The 20003-nt window shown below is 50.6% G+C and overlaps 1 protein-coding gene across 24 annotated transcripts in view; it reads left to right on the top strand.

Moving 5' to 3' along the window:
- The window catches only part of MICAL3 (microtubule associated monooxygenase, calponin and LIM domain containing 3), a 277268-nt gene that overhangs the window by 236198 nt on the left and 21067 nt on the right, over positions 1 to 20003 (top strand). For 12 of the 24 annotated variants that reach the window (XM_064591809.1, XM_064591796.1, XM_064591797.1 and 9 more), the window contains 10 exons: positions 80 to 217; positions 1410 to 1472; positions 5459 to 5572; positions 6305 to 6451; positions 6877 to 6959; positions 8071 to 9922; positions 10445 to 10539; positions 14419 to 14469; positions 16067 to 16177; positions 17442 to 17535. In XM_064591809.1, the coding sequence (XP_064447879.1) occupies positions 80 to 217; positions 1410 to 1472; positions 5459 to 5572; positions 6305 to 6451; positions 6877 to 6959; positions 8071 to 9922; positions 10445 to 10539; positions 14419 to 14469; positions 16067 to 16177; positions 17442 to 17535 (2748 nt within the window). The other 12 variants (XR_010411645.1, XR_010411646.1, XM_064591811.1 and 9 more) reach the window with 8 other exon arrangements.

Here is a 20003-nt window from a genome sequence, read left to right as displayed (position 1 = left end):
TTGACTGTTTATTTTCTGCTTCCTTCCTCCATCATCTCTCCCTTCCTTCTCTCCTCCACCTCTGACCCTGGTATACTAGTCGGGAGCCAGAGGCTACAGCAGATCATAAATCCGGCCGACCCCTTGGAGATCCAGGCTGATGTGCACTGGACACATATTCGCGAGAAAGAGGAGGAGGAGCGAATGGTACCAACCTCTGAGTCCTCCACTTCTAGAGGTAACTGTTCCAAGATCCAAGGTCCCAATGCCCCTCAGAGCACCTTCTGTCCCTGCTTCCCCTCTCGTTGCTGCAGAGAACTCTTCCGTTAGGATCAAAGCCATCAGTTTGATCAAAATGTAAGCCAACGATCCATTTTATTTTCCTGATGTTAATTGTGACCACTACCCTTAGCTATTGTTTGAGGATATGTAAAGTTCTCTATGGGTTAAGAGGTTGTGAGCTCTTTCTCCATGGATGCAAACTAGTAAAATGAACTTGACCTTGGGAAAACCAAGAATTTGCTTTCTTTCCCCATATGACTAGACAGGGTTCCTCTGTCCACTTGGTAAAATGTTCTGGTGCTTTCCTTGTGTGGTGTGTCTTGAGTGTGAATGTACATTGGCAGAACAGGGTGGGGGACTATATTTTGAACTGAAATGAAGTTTGAAGAAGCGATTTCAATCCAGGAGGCCTTTAGAGTAGATAGACTAATGTTCAGCTCTAGGTTTCAGGTGAGACGGTCTGTGTTCCACAGTAGGGTGAGGACGAACTTTAGCCTGACCTCTTCTAGGAATAGCAAGCAATAAAAGGGGGAAATGGAGACTGCTGAGGGATGTGGTTGCTGCCGTGCCATTCTCCACGCCTTCCAACCTCAGCATACCCACTGTCCAAATATGGATCCTTGGCGTCATCAACCTCTGTCTCTCACTCACTTTTCTTCATGCTTCCGTTCAGTGCCTGACGGGGCCACACACCCTGTAAGGCTCTGAGTAGACAAAGGGGGTGCTCCCTGCCTTCATGAAGTTTAGCCCTTCACGGGGACATCTGGTTCTCCCCAGCCCCAAGTCTTTACCTATAGGCAAGACCAACCTCTGTTAACTACTTTTGCAGCAGCATAAACAGTCAGCAGGAGTGAGGAGAGAGACCCTGCTGAACAGGGATGTCGGACTGGCCTGCAGCATGGGGTAGCTCCGCAGCCTTGAGCTGCAGTTGACCCTCCCTATGCTTTCTCTCCTTTTTTCATCCTGAATGCCTACAATGGGACTGGGTTACAATGGGACTGGGACCCCTTGTCGGTGCCAGACAGGCCTCTGGCTTGTAACATCTCTCAGTTTCTCTTCTGTTCGGGGCTCTAGGATGACCTCAGCTCTCCTCACGGGGAGCACGCATTCCTGTGTAACTTTGTACCTATCGTCTGTTTTAAATTCAGTGCCTGACCTTCCCTCCATACGCCGCGCAGCCGTGCAGGCCTGGCTGGAGACAGTCTCCGGAGGTAGTCTGGTGATGTTTGTTCTCTCCCCACTCACCATAACCACTCTCTCTTGGCAGCTCTGCTCATACCTTAACACTAGAATTCTGGTCCTGCTGCTAGTGCATGCCAGGGTTGGGAGGGGGGGCACATGCATGCCTCATTCAGGCAGCCCATCCTTGCATGGACCGGATGCGCACCCCACGCCCTTCAGGGAAGGTCTGGAGGAGGGCAGTAGCATAGACAGAACTGACTAAACTTTTTATTTTTTTTATTATTATTATTATTATTATTATTATTATTATTATTACTACTACTGCTGCTGCTGCTGCTGCTGCTGCTGCTGCTAAAGGTTGAGTAAAGGCCAAAGCTGAGGGAACATTTTTAGCAGTGATTTTTAAAGTCTGTAGAAATTAAGTTGTGTAGCAGTTGGGTATAAAAATAGAGGAATTGGTTAATATTCCACAAACCCACCAAAGTACAGAAAAGACTTTCAGTACTCAGGGACTTGTGGAAGACTCCTCAGTGAAGAGGGGGTAACAGAGGATTGGTGGATATTGTCCAGCTCAGAGGGACAGGCTGGGTATAACTAGACGTAGCGTCCACTGGGTCTGCATACTGAGGTGCGGGGTCTGTTTAAATACTTAGGCCAAGAGATAGCTCAGAAACCTTGGTTGTCCTTCCTAACCTTTTCTGGAGAGGTATTTCTCAACGCGGGCCATAGCAGTGCTCAGCGAGGGCAGGACAGTTCTCTGCATTGCAGGACATTTAACTTCCTTGGCCTTGGCCCTCGAAACGTCAGCCATGCAGCCTCTACCTCCTGCCGCAGCCATCCAGGCAACAACCAAAAAATGCCCTACACAATATCAAATACCACTTGAAGAAGAGTAGCATTGCCCCCCTGGTTGAGAACTGTGGTCCTAGTGGTTGCTTCTGGGATGGGTAGGATTGGAGCTCATGGATCTTTACCACCAGCCTCTTACCAGCCCAGCCCATTGTCCTCACTCGCAGCAGGAAGAGTGGACACAGGCACACAAGTCACAGAGCCACAGGGAGCCAGACCCTAGCTGGCTGGGCATCCCTCCTAGTTAGTTAGTCACATCTCCCACCATGGTTGGAGAGGCTGAGGTATCAGGACTTCCCAGCTGGCAGCTGAAATAAAGCAAAAGCTACGTATGTCTGTGATTCCTAGCTTCCATAGTGTGTGGCAGCTTCTAGCACTCTGCACTCCATCTTAACCTGGGTTGAATCTCCCAATTCCATCCCTCAAGCTGCGTTTCTCCAGTATCTGCTGCTGCATTGATATTTCTCACTTGTTTGTTTTTTACTATATGTGACACTTGTTCCTTTCAAGGTACTCCCAAGGACTGTAGACTTAGTACCTTTCTGACTCTACAACAGACATTTCTTTTCTTTTTAAATTAATTTGCTTTTTTATTATGTTATGTTAATCACCATACATTACACCATTAGTTTTTGATGTAGTGTTCCATGATTCATTGTTTGCATATAACACCCCGTGCTCCATGCAGTACGTGCCCTCTTTAATACCCATCACCAGGCCAACCCATCCCCCCACCCCCTCCTCTCTAGAACCCTCAGTTTGTTTCTCAGAGTCCATAGTCACTTTTTAATAGCAACTCTGAGTCAGAGAACCATGTGAGGGCCAAGGGACCGGGGCTGGGATCAGGCTGACGTGGGGCAGTGTGACTGGAACAGTGCCAGACTGGGGAGTCCTGTTGTGGTCTCCTTTGTGCTCACATCCGGTGCACTTGCCAACAGAAGTATAAATTACCTTCTTGATGCCCAGGCACTCATAGATTTACTTGGGCATGCGTGTTGGGCACAGTGGACCCTAGCGGGATGAGCCCTGGTTCTGTTTCCCCTGGGTTGGGGTGACTGCCAAAGGAGAAAAGTGCTGGGGGAAGAGAGGCATCTGTGTCCCCACCTCTTCAGAAATGGTGTCATAAAACCATGAGCTCGTTATCCAGACAGGAAGCTCAGGTCTGAGGAGGCACAGAGACTTGTGTGTTCCTCAGAAGTCCCACTTCATGGTGTATGATGAACTGAAACAGCAGTATTACCACACAAAGATTTTAAACCTGTGGAAATAATTGACTAGTTTTACCCCCAGTATTTTTCCCCACAAATGCTACCATCACAGGAAAGCATCTTGGCATTACCAGCTCCACAGTATCTCAAAAGGAGGAGTGTGACATTAACTATTCGCCAGCCTAGGATTTATTCTGGAACTCACCCGTCTTTCCCCGGAGTCCATTCCAAACCTATTTTGAATGGTTCTCCAGAATTAGATGCAAGTCACCACCTTATTTTTAATAAGCTGAGTAGACAAAGGGGGTGGTAAGATAATTATACAGCTTAAGGAATTATTTTTATTGTTGGTTTTTTTGTGTTTTTTTTTTTTTGAGAAAGAGTGTGTGCGACTGTGCCAGCAAGCGGGGGTGGGGAGGCATGTTCAGAGGGTGAGAGAGAATCTGAAGCAGGCTCCATGCCCAATGTGGAGCCTGACGCAGGGCTCGATCTCACCACCTTGAGATCATGACCTGAGCCGAAATCAAGAGTCAGACACTCAACTGACTGAGCCACCCAGGCGCCCCAAGGAATTATATATATTTTTTTTAACAAAAACTCCTGTGACTAGGTCAAGCCAGCATCTTCAGAGTGCCCCTTCCCTGTCTTCCCCACCCCACCTCCACAGGTAGTCACTTGATTTTTATCACACTCAGACCTTGGTGTCCGCACTCACCGTGCACATGCTCACCGTAGCAGGGGTACAGATTCAAGAGGCTGGACAATGGGAAGACCAGTGATTTGAGAGGGCCTGGTCCTTGCACGGCCTCTCCTTGTGGTACCGTCTTTGAAGAAATCTCCCCAGCTCTGCCACCGCCAGTGCCCTTGCTGCCCACCCGACCCCTTGGGCTTGGAGTCTCCAGCTCTTGGATATGCAAATGTAAACATAACCCCTTTTCCTGAAGTGAGAACAATTAGGACTGTTTGGTGAGTGGCTGTGCTTCAAACCCTAGAAGAAGCCCTCAGGACCCCTGACCGACGGGGACTGTCAGTCCCGGGGACCACGGGATCTCACGGCATCCTTTAAAGCAGCATGCGTTGCTTTCTCAATTGCTTTCTCTTACTCCAAACTGTTAGTGTGAGCTCCAGGTGTGCAGAGGTTGGGAACAGGTCTGAATGAGAGAGAGAGAGAGAGTGTGTGTGTGTGTGTGTGTGTGTGTATGTTTGGGGGCTGGTTCCTCCTGAGGAAAATGAAGTCGACAAGTGCTTTGCCTCATTCTGTAGCACTGAAGGGCTATTCTTGAGTCTAGAAAATGAACTTTACATATCCCCTCACCATCTCCCTCATGCTTTAAAAAACAACAACACATTTCTCTTGAGTTACCCCAAGCGAAGCTGCAACCTCTGCCATTTGAAAGGGGAGGGAGGTGCCCTCGGGGGTCCTCTTGGTCCCTCACATGGCAGTGATTTCACCGACACATAGCACGGAGCTGCTAGATGGAGCCGTGTGGCCTCGGTTTCCCCCAGCCCCTCTAGTGAATCGTTGTGAGGATTCAGTGACTCATGGCATGTGACGCAGCCCAGAGCTGCTGTTGCTGCTGGGCCCAGAGAAGCAGCATCTCCCCTCTTCTCACACCGAGGAGTTTCCGGCAGCCCCGGGGGAGGAGGGGAGATGAGCAGACCTGATGCTGCTCTCCCTCTTCCACTTGACTCTGCTGGAGTTGAGCAGTGCTAGTCCCATGTGTTCAGGAAGGACCCTGGGCCTTCGCCAGCACCCACACTGCTTTTAGCTCCCCCAAGTCTGGCTGACGTCTGCCTTGGGGTCCAAATCCAGACACTTCGGAATCCATCTCCCTGCTTCTCGAGGTCTTCACACTGCAGCCCTGGGAAGACCACTGCCCCCTTACACCTGCACAGGCAGTCTCTCTGTCCATCTGTCTGTCCTTTTCTTCCTTCCTTTGAACCTTTCTGCTTTACAGTCCCATTTGATGAGAATGACCTGGAGGAAGATGTGGATTCGGAGCCGGCAGAGATAGAAGGGGAGGCAGCGGAGAATGGGGACACAGGGGACACTGGTGCTGAGCTGGATGATGGTACGGGGGACCCCAGAGCCTCCCCTCTCCACTGTGCTGACCGCCCTCTTCCCCACTGTGTGAATGCAACTCAGGAAAGATCATATGCGTTAAAGCAAAAGCAAGGCACTCAGAAGAGGCTGCCATTAGGTCCCCTGCTCGCGTTCCTTGTCCTGGCACTAACTTGAATGTGTGTCATTCCACCCCTAAGCCAGCAGACAGCAGAGCCTGCGTTCAGTGAGCTGTGGTTGAGAAACTGAGCAGACTGGGTGCTTTAGACAAGGGCCTCTAATTCAGTGGATGTCCTCTGAAATGTAGCTGCAAGGAGATGGTATTTTAAGAATTACAGTCTACTTGTTGGGGAAAAGGGGGCAGGGACTAGCCTGAAAGAAATGAGAAGAGTCCAGACAAGCCTGTGAGGGAGCACGGAGTCGCTGTGGTGTTGCAGGAAACACAGAACATTGGTGAGTCCACGAAGCAAGGCCTGCCCTTCACAGGCACGTGCACTGTGTTTCTCTCTGTTCTGGTCCATCAGGTGCCGTCTTGTGCATTTGGCTTTGATGAGAGCACCATGTTGCAGAGAATAAGGGGCTTTGGGCCAAGTCTCTCACTGGGGACCAGTAGGCAGGGCCCAGCTGTGGCACAGGTCTACACCTCAAGATGCTGGTTTGGCTGCTTTCTGGGGATGGCAGGAGACTGGAAAAGAAGCAGGGCCTCACTCGGGTGGTCTGTGCCCTCCCTTCCCTCTGCCAGATCAGCACTGGTCTGATGATATCCCGTCAGAAGCCGAAACGGAGCTTCACATGCAGCAACAGGCAGTGGTGGAAGCGGAGCTAGAGCTGAGGGCATCAGAAAGTGAGGAGGAGCAACCCGTCACCACACCAGGGCACCAGGAGAGAAGTAAGTCTGTTGACTCAGGAGAAACTGCTTCCAGAATTCCCACTGAGAGCCTGCAGGGACGAGAGCAGCCCCCAGGACACAGGTCCCCTGAGGGAGCTGGCTCACCTCCAATGGCACACAGCTCTGCTTGCTGTCCTCCTTCCCCGTGCATGGACCCTGCACGCGGCTTCGGCCAACAGCCCTTTCTGTGTGTGCTCTGGAGCCATGAAAGGGTCAGAGGTACATCTCCAAGCTGGACACAGATCACACACATGCGAAAAAAGTCTGCACTTCCAACATGAGCAGAGGTGGCATTCAGGGACACTCTGGGAAAGCACTTTCTGCTGGCCAACAGCAACCCCCCCTGCAGAGATGGCTGGGAGAGGAACCCTCAGCGGGAAGGGGGGGGTGCTTCCTCTTATAAAGCCTGTGTCTGTTCTGTTCAGGTCCCGCCCAAGTCCCCAGCCCTGCCCCGTCTCCTGAGGAGCAAGCCGGTCTGCTCTCCCCAGGCCACAGCCCTGTGGCAGAGGTAAGGGCTCAGGGATCACTGTGGGGACAGAACTGATGGGACCCTGAGTGGACATATGAATTCCTTCATCTTAGGGCCCTTGCTGTGAACCCATTTTTTTGCTGCTTGTGCGAAGTGGGGCTGCTGAAAACAGGAGTGGCCTTGGGGATCCAACTCAGTCCTCACCATGAGGACAAGGCAGTCCAGGCAGCATCGCCCTAACCCTGAGCTGTACCTGTACCCAGACCTGAGTCATCCCCCCACTGTGTCACTCTGCTGTCATGCCACACCATTTTAAAGTAAATTTATTTTTAAGTTAAAGCAATAATTTTTGTGGAATCATTTGTTTGATATGACAGATGAGTTTGTTTCTTAGTGTTATGTTAAAATGAACGTATGACTGAGTTTTAAAATTAAAAATATTCCCCCAGATTACCAGTGGTATGTGAGCCACACATTGAAGAATGCTATGTAAACAGATCGCAACAGTGTGTCCTATGGAATATGTTTTGGGAAATGCTATGTGGAGGACAGATCAGGGAAGGAGGCCAAACTCAAGACCTGGGTTGGCTTGGTTTGGTCTTTGAGATTCTAAGAAGCAAGATGAATTTGGTGATTTCATTCGTGAAATTGGGCGAGCTTTGCTGAGACTAATGGGTGGGGTGATATAAGGATTTGTGCAGGAATATCTGGATCTTTGAGCTTCCTGGGAAGGGCAATTTGTAGTATAGACTGTAAAAAAAAAAATAGCTGTTTTAAATCTTACAGTATGGGCCCCTGTCTTCATACATCAGAGGTCTTGAGCTCTTGGGGTCCATAGTCAGGAGAGCTGGGTCCATTAGTGTGCTTTGGGCAGGTGTCCATTTCAGTGCACAAAGAATGTAGGGTGTGTTCAAGATGAACCAAACGCTGAAAGCTGAGTCTGTTCAGTAAAGTAGAGTGGCTTTAAAAATTGAACAAATAGAGCAAAAAGTGAGGAAGGTTCTCCTGGAGCCATTTGAATGACAGCCTAAAGGACAGAGAGAGGAATTTATTTCATAAACACAGGCCCTTTGAGAGAGAGCTCCCCAATAGGTTTCTTCTGACCATTGAACCCTTCCTTCTAAGCAGCTTCTATCTTCCTTTTCTGTAGGGAGCCCAAATCCCACCTGTCTCTGTTCCTACCAAAGTGAAATTGCCCGAGGAGAGCCTTTTCCCTGAACCTTTGCTCCCCAAAGTGAAGCCCAAAGCAGAAGTGCCCACTGACCAGAGAGCTGTGCGCTCTCCTATCCGATCGCAGCCAGTGGCTCTGCCGGAAGCCAGGACACCTACCTCCCCAGTTAGTTCACAGCACCTGTCACCGTTGGCCACCTCCACCCCCACCACCACCCAGCTCCCCATTTGCTCCCAGCCTCAGCCTTCCTCTGAGGCCACTATCCCATCCCCCACCAAGTCCCCCATATGCTTCCAGCCTGTTCCAGCCAAAACATCCATCCCCGTGGTTCCCCTCCCCTTGAAGAACCAAAGGGACACCAAGGATAGACTGGGCAGCCCTCTCGCTGTGGATGAGGCCCTGAAACGGAACGATCTGGTGGCAGAGTTCTGGATGAAGAGCGCCGAGATCCGCCGCAGCCTCGGGCTCACACCTGTGGATCGGAGCAAGGTGTCCGAGTCCAGCTTCCCCTCACCTGCCTTTAAACCAGTGTCCCTAAAATCCTTTTCAGTTGAGAAGTCTCCTCAGGGTGAGGGGCTCCAGCTTCTAAAACCTCCACCTGTTCCTAAGAGACTAGGCCTGCCGAAGTCGGATGGTGACCAGCCCTCCCTGCCGACCCCCAAGTCCCCATCTGACAGAGAGCTGAAAAGCTCCCATGAGGAGAGAAGAGATCTGTCGAGCAGCTCTGGGCTGGGCCTTCATGGGAGCTCCTCCAACATGAAAACCTTGGGCAGCCAGAGCTTCAACACCTCAGACTCCACCATGCTCACTCCACCTTCAAGCCCACCTCCACCCCCACCCCAGGATGAGGAGCCTGCAACTCTTCGAAGGAAGCCATATCAGATTTATGAGCATAAGGAGACCAAGCCCAAGGCCTCGGTGATCCCACCCCCACCACCTGCCTCCTTTATGCGGGCCCCCCGAGAGCCTGCCCAGCCCCCTCGAGAGGACTTGCGGAAGTCGTTTGTGGAGAGTGTGGATGAGATCCCCTTTGCCGATGACGTGGAGGATACCTATGATGACAAGACAGAGGATGCGAGTCTACAGGAGAAGTTCTTCACACCCCCCTCCCACTGGCCCCACACAGAGAGGTCCCTCCACCCACCCCTAGCCAAGGAGAATGGTAGGTTGCCTACTCTGGAGAGTGGGGTCCAACCACAGAAGAGGGGCCTGCCCGTGGTCTCTCCAGAAGCCAAGGAGCTGGCTGAGGAGCGCATGCGAGCCAGGGAGAAGTCTGTGAAGAGCCAGGCATTGAGAGACGCTATGGCCAAGCAGCTGAGTAGGATGAAGGAGATGGAGATGGCAGCTGGGACCTCCAGGCCCCCAGGAGGCACCTCCCGCAAAGCCTCCTCAGTTGCCTCCAAGGGCAAAGACCTCGGCCCCGAGTCCCCTAAACGCCCCGTTCTCAAAGGCCCCAGGGAGCCTACCCTGAAGCACGAAGCCACTAGTGAGGAGGTCCTCTCCCCTCCGTCGGACTCAGGGGGCCCCGATGGTTCGGTCACCTCATCTGAGGGCTCCAGTGGGAAGAGCAAGAAGAGATCGTCACTCTTCTCCCCCCGCAGAAACAAGAAAGAGAAGAAGTCCAAAGGCGAGGGCCGGCCTCCAGAGAAGCCCAGCCCAGACCTCCTGGAGGAAGCCGCTGCCAAGCCCAAGTCCTTGTGGAAGTCCGTCTTTTCTGGGTACAAGAAGGACAAGAAGAAGAAGGGCGATGACAAGTCCTGTTCCAGCACCCCTTCCAGTGGTGCCACTGTGGACTCGGGCAAGCACAGGATGTCTCCCATTGTGAGAGCAGGTATGTCAGCACCAGGGGATTCCTCCTGCGGCAGGGCATAAGGGGTGTGTCGTCCAGCCATTGGTTCTCCTCAAAAGATCCATTTCTCCTGCTGCTTCCCCGAGGGTTCTTAGGAGCTATGCTAATGGGGTAAGGAAGAAGGAAGCAGAACCACGGGCTCACAGAGCATATTCCAGGTGATAGACTAATTCTAAAACCCAGCTTACTCGTAAGACTTGGGAGGTGTGTGCACTTCCTCAAGTCACACAGCCCCAGGACAGGGCCTGATTCTGAGCAAGGCGGAGATCAGCACCCCAGGGAAGGCGCCAGGCGGGCTGTCGTCGGATGCCGTCTATTTAGTGTTCACACTGCCCCGGCCGGCACAGGTGTCAGCCTTCAAGCTCCTGGCTCCCCCACATGGGTTAGAGCCCCTCAAACTGCCAAGAAGTCCAGCCTCTCCCCGACTCCCCTGGCGGCGTGTGTGCATGTAGGAACCAGGAAAGCACCGTGGTGTCCTCGGTTTGCCTCTTTCCATCCCCTTAGAGCTGCAGCTGCGGCGCCAGTTGAGCTTCTCGGAGGACTCAGACCTCTCCAGTGACGACATCCTTGAGAGGTCTTCCCAGAAGTCCAGGCGAGAGGTACGTAGGGGTCAAGCCCAGCCCAAAACCTCTGTGTAGTATTGGTCTTTGCTGAGGTGGAAGAAGGAAAGCAAATCTCCAGCCCGGGGTGGAAAGTGGGGCCCTCCTCTGATCTCCCGGCAGCCCACAGCTGAATCCTGAGCCCAGCCCAGGCCCAAGTAAGAGAGGCATAAAGGGAGTTCTTTTCTTGGGCTTTTTTTCTAGGGAACAGCTGGGGCTTGTTTCAGTGGCAAGTGTTCCTGTGTTTCGTCCTCAAAGATTCACTCGATTTTTCCAAGCCGCTGGCTTTGTCCATTCATTCTTTTGTCCTCAGAATTCCCATGTGGAATAGCATCCGCCAGTGTCCAGAGTGACAGGAGAAGGGTTGTCTGTGCCCCAGAGTCTGGTGGAGGTTGGGACGGGGACTATGGGTTTAGGCAGTAGGTGGAGGCTGAGTCACTAAGGAATGTGCCCTGTCATCCTGCGTGCTTTGTACGTTTATGGATTAAAGAGTAATTTTTGCTATTAAAGAACCAGTCCAGAAAACTGACCTGGATTCTGTGCTGAGTAGGGCACTATGGATCTGACTTGGTCCCTCTTACTGCCCCGGGCTTAGGAGCTGGGGTGGCCACTCACCTCTCCTGAAAGCTAACCCGCAATGTGGAGGGCTCTTGGATATTTATTCAGTCTTCTGATTTCCAAGGGCTCTTGTAGCTCTGTGTAGATACAGTGAAGTTGGAGGAGGGAGAGGGATTAGAGAAAGTAACAGGGCATCGGCATCACGGAGACAGTGATGGGGTGAGGACGACAATCCAGAAAGGCCTGGGCAGCACATAGGGACAGTTGAAGCTGCACCATCTCTGTTGTCTGGCCTGGGACACACACTCAGCCTCCTGTCCCAGGCAACAGCCCAGCTATCTTCAGCTCCCTTTTCTGAATGACAGATGTCCCCAGAAGGTCATATACCTTTACAAGGCTCTCCAAGGCTCGCATTTGAGTCTGCCTCTGTAGGCTTCCAGGGAGTTGCCACAGCAGACCTGAGCCTCACCTGTGTCTGGTCAGTAAAGATGGCTTCTGTAGCTGTGGCCAGTCCCCTCCTCGCAGCCCAGTCCAGCTTTTAACAACTTGGCACACTGGAGGAAACCCATCTTTTAGTTCTCCTCTCATTCTTGGTCTGTTGGCCTCCCATGGCCATACCAGCTATTTACCTGTCCACTCTCCTAGAAAGACACCTGACCAGTCAGGCCTCTGATCCCTCCCTGCCATGTACAGAGCCAACTCCCACCTGTCCTGGCCAGGCCAGCACTGAGTTAGGGTTGGGACCCTGTGTGCTGGCTCTCCCCCAGGAGCCTGGCTTCATGGGTCTCCTATCAAGTGCTCCCCATTGTGCTTTGCCAGGCAGCACAATGGTATGACATTGGGACTAAGAACTGCTTCTGGATATGTACCTGGGTCCCTCAACATGTGCTGAGAGTGGGGACTGGCACAGCCTTAGGGGGTTCACGGAGAGGGGGGTGGTCTGTGAAGGAGAATGTGGTCCAGGGTTCCACTTTGCTTCCATGTAGATATGCAGATGTTCAGCCGGTTCATCTCCTGTTGGTCAGAAACTCCCATCTGTGGTTGCTTTTGTGGTCAGTCTCTCCACTGTTTCCCAATTAATGAAACATCCTGGCAGAACGTGGAATGGCAGGCTGCCCAAGCTGGCCATGCCAAGGCTTTCTTCTCAGCAATATGTGTCACTGAGGGCAGCCTCCCCTGGGGCCCTGCTGACCTGAGGCACATAGGGAGCTCTTCCCCTTCTACGTGACCAACAAGTCATGGCCCCCACTCCTAGAATCCCAGAATCAGAGGCGTGGGGGGCTTCACATTCCGTGTGTGTCCCTACAGAGGCAGAGCCATTTGCTGGAGGCTGAGCAGGGAATACGAAAGACAAAGCTGAGCCTAGGACATGTTGACCTGAATCTTACCATGGTGTGGGTTTTTTTCAGAAAAAAAAAAAAGATGATATATAAGGATTATATATCAAATATGTAGCAAAATTCTAACATTTAGCAAATCTAGGCAAAGGTGTTCATTGTTCTCTTCCAACTTTTCCTAGGTTTGAAAATTTTCAGAGCAGGAAGGTGGGACACAAAGGGACAGTGGGGTCAGGAGGGAGCATCTCTAGTGGCTGGAAGAAACGGTTCCTCTTGCATCACAGACCCGTCTCTGAGTCAGGCATCTGTGAAACAAGTGCCTGAGTTTTGTTTCATTTAAAAACAAAAACCAAAAAACCACCATACAGCACATCATTAGTTTTTGATGTAGTATTCAATGATTCATTATTTGCGTATAACACCCAGTGCTCATTACAACGTGTATGGTGACTAACATAACACAATAAAAATAAACAAATACACAAAAATAAAATAAAGAACAAACAACAAAAAAACACTTAAAATTGAAAATAACTTATTTTTATTTAAAATGTTTACTTAGAAAAATTAAGATAATACAGACTAAATCTATAATATCACCTGTAACCCTACCAACAAAAGATAATTCACATTCGCCTCTTTTCTTTGCCTGAGCCTGACTTTATTTATTTATTTTTTTTTAAAGATTTTATTTATTTATTTGAGAGAGAGAGAATGAGAGACAGAGAGCATGAGAGGGAGGAAGGCCAGAGGGAGAAGCAGACTCCCTGCTGAGCAGGGAGCCCGATGCGGGACTCGATCCTGGGACTCCAGGATCATGACCTGAGCCGAAGGCAGTCGCTTAACCAACTGAGCCACCCAGGCGCCCTGAGCCTGACTTTAAATATAAGTGATGCACTGCGTCCTAACCTCTGTGGCCCAGCCATGGGCGTGTGCAGAGGCTGTGGGACAGACCCTGGTCCCCATGTCACAGCAGAAGCAGCGGCTCTGGCTGGCCTCGTTCTCTCAACACACCACACACGCTTCATGATTTCTCCCCTCGAGTCGCTGCCTCTGCCAAGGTGGTACCTGACCCCCCCCTCCTGCCCCCGCCAGAAGTCAGTCAGTGACTGCCCCCACTCCCTTTACTTTTTACAGCAGCCGCAGGTGCAGACGTTAAGTGCTACTCCTTAGGTGTGGTTACGTAGTTCCTATGGAGTGGTTCACATGCTGCTTGGGGAAACCGTCTATCTTCTGTTTTTTAGCTGATTTGTTCTAATACTGAGATTCATCCTCTCTGGTTTGTGGGAGAGATGAGTCAGTCTGAGGGAAGACATATGTGCCTGAAGTATTTTTGGTGAATATCAGTTACTTATGCTATTTTAGGCACCCTTTCACTGTGCATAATCAAGAAATGGCCCCCGCCCCCATCCAGGATTTCTGGGTGGCCCACTAGGAACCCACCTGGCCCACACTGCCAGGAGAGAGCCTTTTGGAAGAGAACATTAGGTCTGATACTCAGTTTGCTCTGTGTCTGTGTCTCTGTGTCCCTGGCAACAGGAATTTCCCACCACCAGTGCCTGCCCCCCACTGAGCTGAAAGAAGTAGTCTGAATTTTCACAAACAAATGGGTTACTGAAGGAGAAATGGCATCTATAACCGTGTATTTAGACAGCTTTAGTTTATTATACACAAGGGAGAGTGAAAAGAGAAGAAAGAAGATCTGGGGCATAGTGAGGAAGAAGCTGTCTTCTAGGTAAAAAAGTGAACCCAGTCCTTATTCAAAACAGGGTTCACTGAGACTCTGCTGCTAGGATCTGTATCCCCAGGTTCCTCACTTACTCAGTCCTGTGTGACATTATGAAAAATAATCATGTGTTTTAGTCTTTAGTCTTATGTGTTTGTTTTAAACTTCTAACTGATTTTGCTCCATTTCTGTGTTCTGTTTTTAATTTTTTAATTGTTATTATTACTATTTTGTTTTCTGTTGCCATCCCCTTAAAAGTTGATTTATGTACCACACGCCTTGGCGTTCAGGAGATCATATGCATCAAAGGTAGTGTCTCATTCCCATGGCTGGTCATTGTTGCATGCATGTCTGTGATTAACCACCCGGGGCAGCCTCTAGCCCTGGCCCTCCAGCCACATCCTCACTAACTGTTCACACATGCATGGAGCAGTAGTGAACACGGGCCCCAGAACTCTCTCTAGCTGTGTCATGGTGGAGGAAGGGGAGATGCCCTGCTCTTAACTGGCTGGAGTGCATGTGGCAGTGGTAATTTCACTCCAGGGCTGCCCCTATGGGACTGGGCACCACAGGAATGGGGAATTCACGAGCCCTCAGCTCCACGACCTGCAAGGTGAAATGCTTAGGGTGCTAGAACACCACGATGTTCCATAAGGACTTACCTGCTCAGTTGGCCCTCCACTGTCCTTGAGCTCTTAAAATAAAGATTATTAGACTATACTCCTGAGTTGAATTTGGAAGTCTCTTTTAAAGTCTGTCAAAGTCTCTCTTTGTTTTCCTTGGAGGAAATAAAGAAGATGTTAAGAATAGCGGCAAACCCCTCAGCATTTGCCTCTTGGTGGTTGCTCACTGTTTACACAAGGCGTCTGACACTGCCTTGCACCCTCGATGCCCACATTTGCAGGTGGAGTTGCTCAGGCACTTGTGTCCATGGATTTGCCCTGCATCTGGCCTCTTGCCTCCTTAGGGCTTGGTAGCAGTGGCTGAAACCGCCCTGCCGGACTGCCTCCCCGTCCCTCTCAGTGGCCGACTGCTGCCTCTGTGCAGACCCTGGGGGCAGTCCGGGCTCGCCTCTGTATCTCCCTTCTTCAGACTGCATTAGTTAGTTTGGGGTTCACTCACACTTAAAAATAGAAGCATCCCCATTTTCTCTACTTTAGATGTTACTTCTTTTTTTTTTTTTTTTTTTTAAAGATTTTATTTATTTATTTGACAGAGAGAGACACAGCGAGAGAGGGAACACAAGCAGGGGGAGTGGGAGAGGGAGAAGCAGGCTCCCCGCAGAGCAGGGAGCCCGATGCGGGACTTGATCCCAGGACCCTGGGATCATGACCTGAGCTGAAGGCAGTCGCTTAACCAACTGAGCCACCCAGGCGCCCCTAGATGTTACTTCTTAAGAGAACCTTATAAATATTCATCTGAAGGAAGTGGCGTTTGATACTAAACAAGAAAATAAAAGGATCTCGATTTTTCTTTTTCCTTCCCCTGTACAGGCATACATTTCTGCAGTGCCCTTCTAGAAGCAGGAGGCTTGGGGGAACTAATTATCATGCTTTTACCTCCAGAAAGTCTTAAAAAGAGCAGACATCCTTCCGTGGGAAACAGGTGATCTCTGTGATAAAGGAGCATATCACCCTTGGTCCTTTTAACTTTCTAACGGTCAGTCCCCACTCAGCCTCCTGTCCCTGTCACAGTGGGGAAGTATCTCATTTGTAGAGCTTCAGCTGTACCCTGTAGCAGTTAGGGCTCCAGCAAGGACGAGTGTCAGTGAAGCCTCTGGCCGAGCCGCAGCTTGGGCGTCTACCCTGCAGGCACTCTGCAGAAGGGCAGCTCCGACCTAGGGGAAGTGCTCTCTGTGCCCAGGCCTGCGGCATCTGACTGAGGGAATTTCTCTCATTCTCTGCAGCCAAGAACTTACACAGAGGAGGAACTGAACGCCAAGCTGACCCGGCGTGTGCAGAAGGCAGCTCGGAGACAGGCCAAGCAAGAGGAACTGAAGCGGCTACACCGAGCCCAGGTAAAATCCCTGAAGGGGCCACAGCTCCTAAGTGGGAAAGAGCCCCCTCCTCTCCGACATGCTTGTCCTTGTCCACGACGCGGGAGGGTAGAGAGGACAGAGCAGAGGTAGACGGGGTGTCCCTGATACCTGAGAGGATGGCCCCAACATGTCAGGCCACAAGCCTCTGGCTTGATGCAACTGCAGAAGCCTTGTTTTTATGGAGTTCCTGGTAGAAAGGAAGAGCTGGGCTTTGAGTTCCCTAAATTCTTTGCTGTGGAATAATCATTGTAAAGTCAACTAGTTCAGTTGTGAGGACTGTCATCGAGAGGCCATCTGTGACCCGTCAGCCTCTGGTGGGCCTGGGATTTCCAGGTCAGAGCTGTCCTCCAGGCATCAGCCTCTATCTTCAGGCCTCACAGATCCTAGACCATTCCAGATTTTCTTTCTGGAACAAAAAATCATTTCTTTATATAAAGTATTAAAAGATATCTAAATACAATATGTTTTTATAATGAAATTGTGCATGTAGAGTTGTATTCATATTAGTACACTAATCAAAAGATATAAACAATGAGAAGCATTAACAGCAAACCCAAATACCAAGTTATGCCGCTGAATTTCAATTTTAGCAAGCATCAAAAACCACCAATCTTTTAGTCCTTTTCTTGAACATTATTCTGTATCCACATTCTCTGCAATGATTGGATCCTTGGATTTTATTTCGTTTTCTGTGTGCCATTTTCCAGATATATGTCATGGGCTGCTGCTTTGGGGGTTGAATGTCCTTCTGGTATCCATGATTAGTCCCCACGTAGCACAGAGAAACTTCTCACTATACGCTTCCAAAAAGATTCTAGTGCATTGCTCCATTCTAGAATTTTTTTTTTTTTTTTTTTTTTAATCTTCTAGAGGCAGGATTTCGGCAGTACCCTCCAAGAACCCCTGCTAGGGTTTTAGCAACCTCACTGTTGGCAGGGTCTTACTTAGGATGCAGTACCTCAGGCCTTGCTGCAGGAGCTGACGTCACTTCCTGTGTCTGAGCTGCCCTGCCGAGGGCTGGACAAGTAAGCTATGCTGCTTACTAACGACAGGCCCTGGGGGATTCGATGCGGGTGGTCTTTACACCCCACTCCGGGCTTAATGCCCGTGGACAAAAGCCTTTCCAGCTTTCAGACCTAATTTGTTTTTCTCCCTGTTTGTGTTTGTACAGTTTAGTTGTCCTCCTGAAAGCTAGGAGACGAGAGAGAAAGTCAGGTGCTCACGCTGTTCTGTTTTCCTGTAGATTATCCAGCGGCAGCTGGAGCAGGTGGAGGAGAAGCAGAGGCAACTGGAGGAACGAGGGGTTGCCGTGGAGAAGGCGCTCCGTGGTGAAGCAGGTATTGTCTGGGTCTCCTTTGTGAGGAGGTTTGTTCCTAAAGGAAAGCCCCTGCCCCCACCACCCATGATAGGCTAGTTTTGTGTCACCTCAGGTGGAATTCAGCTGCTTTTCCAGCAGGGTTCTCTGGGGCCCTTCATCACCGAGTTTGGGGCTTCCTATTAAGCAAAGGAAAAGAAAAGCATCTCTGTTTGGGACTGCCCCAAGACCTGGGCTTGTTCTTCCACCCTCTCGGAGGATTTGCCATTTATCTGTAGAACGAACTCTCAGTCCACTTCATGTATTGATGGCAAGCACTGGGCCTCCTCCTCTCTTCTTCCTCCTTTCCCCCTCCCCTGCTTCGTTTCCTCTAGAAGAAAATAGCTGGGAATGAGGGACACTATACCACAAGGAGCCATCACAGAACTGCACGAGCGGGGCCCCCAGCCTGCTCCCCACCTGCCACCTCCAGTGTTTAGCTTTGTGGGCTCCCTCTCCTGCTCTGACCACACAGAGAATGGGAGGACACATGCCCCACAGAGCCCTCACCATTCCTCCAGTGTGAACCTGGGCTCTGTGTCTCCCAGAGACTGGTCACTCGGGGCAGGGTGGACAGGCTCGGGGGATGGTGGTGAGCCAGCACAAGGTAGACACGGGAATGGCTGTGAGGGCCGTACGCTCAGTGGCTGCCATGTCCAGGGAAGAGCTGTGGAACATAGTGCAGTCACCCCCACTGTTCATCCAAGGAGCCTGCGAGGTGGGTTCAGCCCAGTGGGGCACACAGGAAGCAAGGAAGTACCTGAGCCATCCCTGGTCCCAAGGGCCAGGAAGAAGCCCTGTTGGTTAAGGACCTTCAAATCACTGGGCCAGCCCCAACTAGAGGCCCAACTCAGGCATGGAGTGACTGATCTCTGCTTTCTCAAGAGTCCATGAGTCTCAGTCCAGCCTCTGGATGGGGAAACCTCCATGTCTTTGTAGAGAGCACAGGCCTCCAGGGTCAGCGTTCAAGTTGTGAGGCTGGGGATGAAGAAAGGAGGTGACTTAACTTTGCAGTAACCCCTTATTCCTTATTCTAGCATGGCAGAGGGACAGGGTGGCTACATCTCCTGGCAGGCAGGCTCTCTGTAAACTGAAGAAGAACCAGTAAGAGGCAGCCAGGAATGGGGCCAATTGCTGCCATCGGATCTTACTGAGCTGACCTCACAGAATGTGCCTGATGTCAAGATGAATTCGTAGGGTTCTGCAGGCTCTAAGTTCATTTGGGGGGAGTCAGGGCTCAGGCATAGAAGAAGATCTTTCCGGGCCCTTCAAGGCCTAGATATTGCAGCTGAACAGTCGACTCAGTGATGACCTTCAGGTGAAGAGATGGGATGAGAAGGATGAGGATGTGATGTTCTTGGTTTTGTGCCTTACCTGATGCTGGAGTTACTGCTTGAAGCCTGGGCCACCAAAGGAGATGCAAAAAGTCGAACCACTGAGCAGCCTGTAAGCCAGAAGCCTGGGACGTGTGACTGCGAGTCAAGCACTGGCCCATGTCAATGAGTGGAGATTCGGATTCACCTCGGAGGATCTCCAGGCTTCCAAAAGAAGCTGTGATGTCCCCCACCATCCTTGTTTTGGCTTCCCGCCCTGCATGTGCTTCCTTGGCCTCCTGAGTTAAGCCTGACCATCCAGAAGGAGTTAGCCTAAGCCAAGCAGGGATGCCCTGCCCAGCTGTAACAGGACTCACAGGGCCCTTCCCTCGTTGCTTTCTCTTCTTGCTGATGTCAGGAGGGAGCCTTCTTATCCTTCCCCACAGATTACTTCTGCCAAGATGGAAAATGAGGGATAGATCTTCCAACACATAGTCAGAATAACTCAATAGGCTTGTGTACCTCCATTTCATTGTTAGCCTGAGTCCTCAAGGAAGATAGTCTGCGTCTCCTCCTTACAGGGTTCCGAGGTTCAGGTGGGCCGCCCCAGGGTTATGGTTTCCGCATAGTACTTGTGTACCTGTTGGATGCCATGCAGTTCGAGACTGTGGCGTTGCTTCAGTATTTCTAGAACAGGCCATGTTATTCAAGCTGCTGACTGCCAGGGGTCATAGAAACTCTGCCCTTGAAGATTGGTGTGCGAGATTGCCAAAATTCCCCTTTCTAGTTGCTTAGGTAATTACCTTTCCATAAAAGTATACAACCAGGATTTCATCTAAGTCAGTGGTTTTCAAACTTGTTTCTTAGCAGCAGAACCCTTCATACAAGCCAAATTATAAGTTTAAATTCAAATCAAAAAGAACCACTCTAGAATGTTGATAACCACCAATTTGGAAATACAGGTTACAGTAGAGAACTGCAAGTGATAATAGGCCTCAGCCTCTAGTCCATCCCTGGGTCCCAGTGTAGAGAACATCCTGACACAGAGAGGGAATTGCCAGAAATGGCAACCGTGTTTTAATAGTTCTCTCAGAAATCTCAGGATCCATGCAGTTTAAATTACCTCCGTCCCAGAAGA

The sequence above is a fragment of the Mirounga angustirostris genome, unplaced genomic scaffold (genome assembly GCF_029215605.1).
Source record: "Mirounga angustirostris isolate CCGP_5_RB_7025 unplaced genomic scaffold, mMirAng1.0.hap1 SCAF_5, whole genome shotgun sequence".
In the NCBI taxonomy this organism is placed as follows: domain Eukaryota; kingdom Metazoa; phylum Chordata; class Mammalia; order Carnivora; family Phocidae; genus Mirounga; species Mirounga angustirostris.
This window is presented reverse-complemented; position numbering and strand designations above follow the sequence as displayed.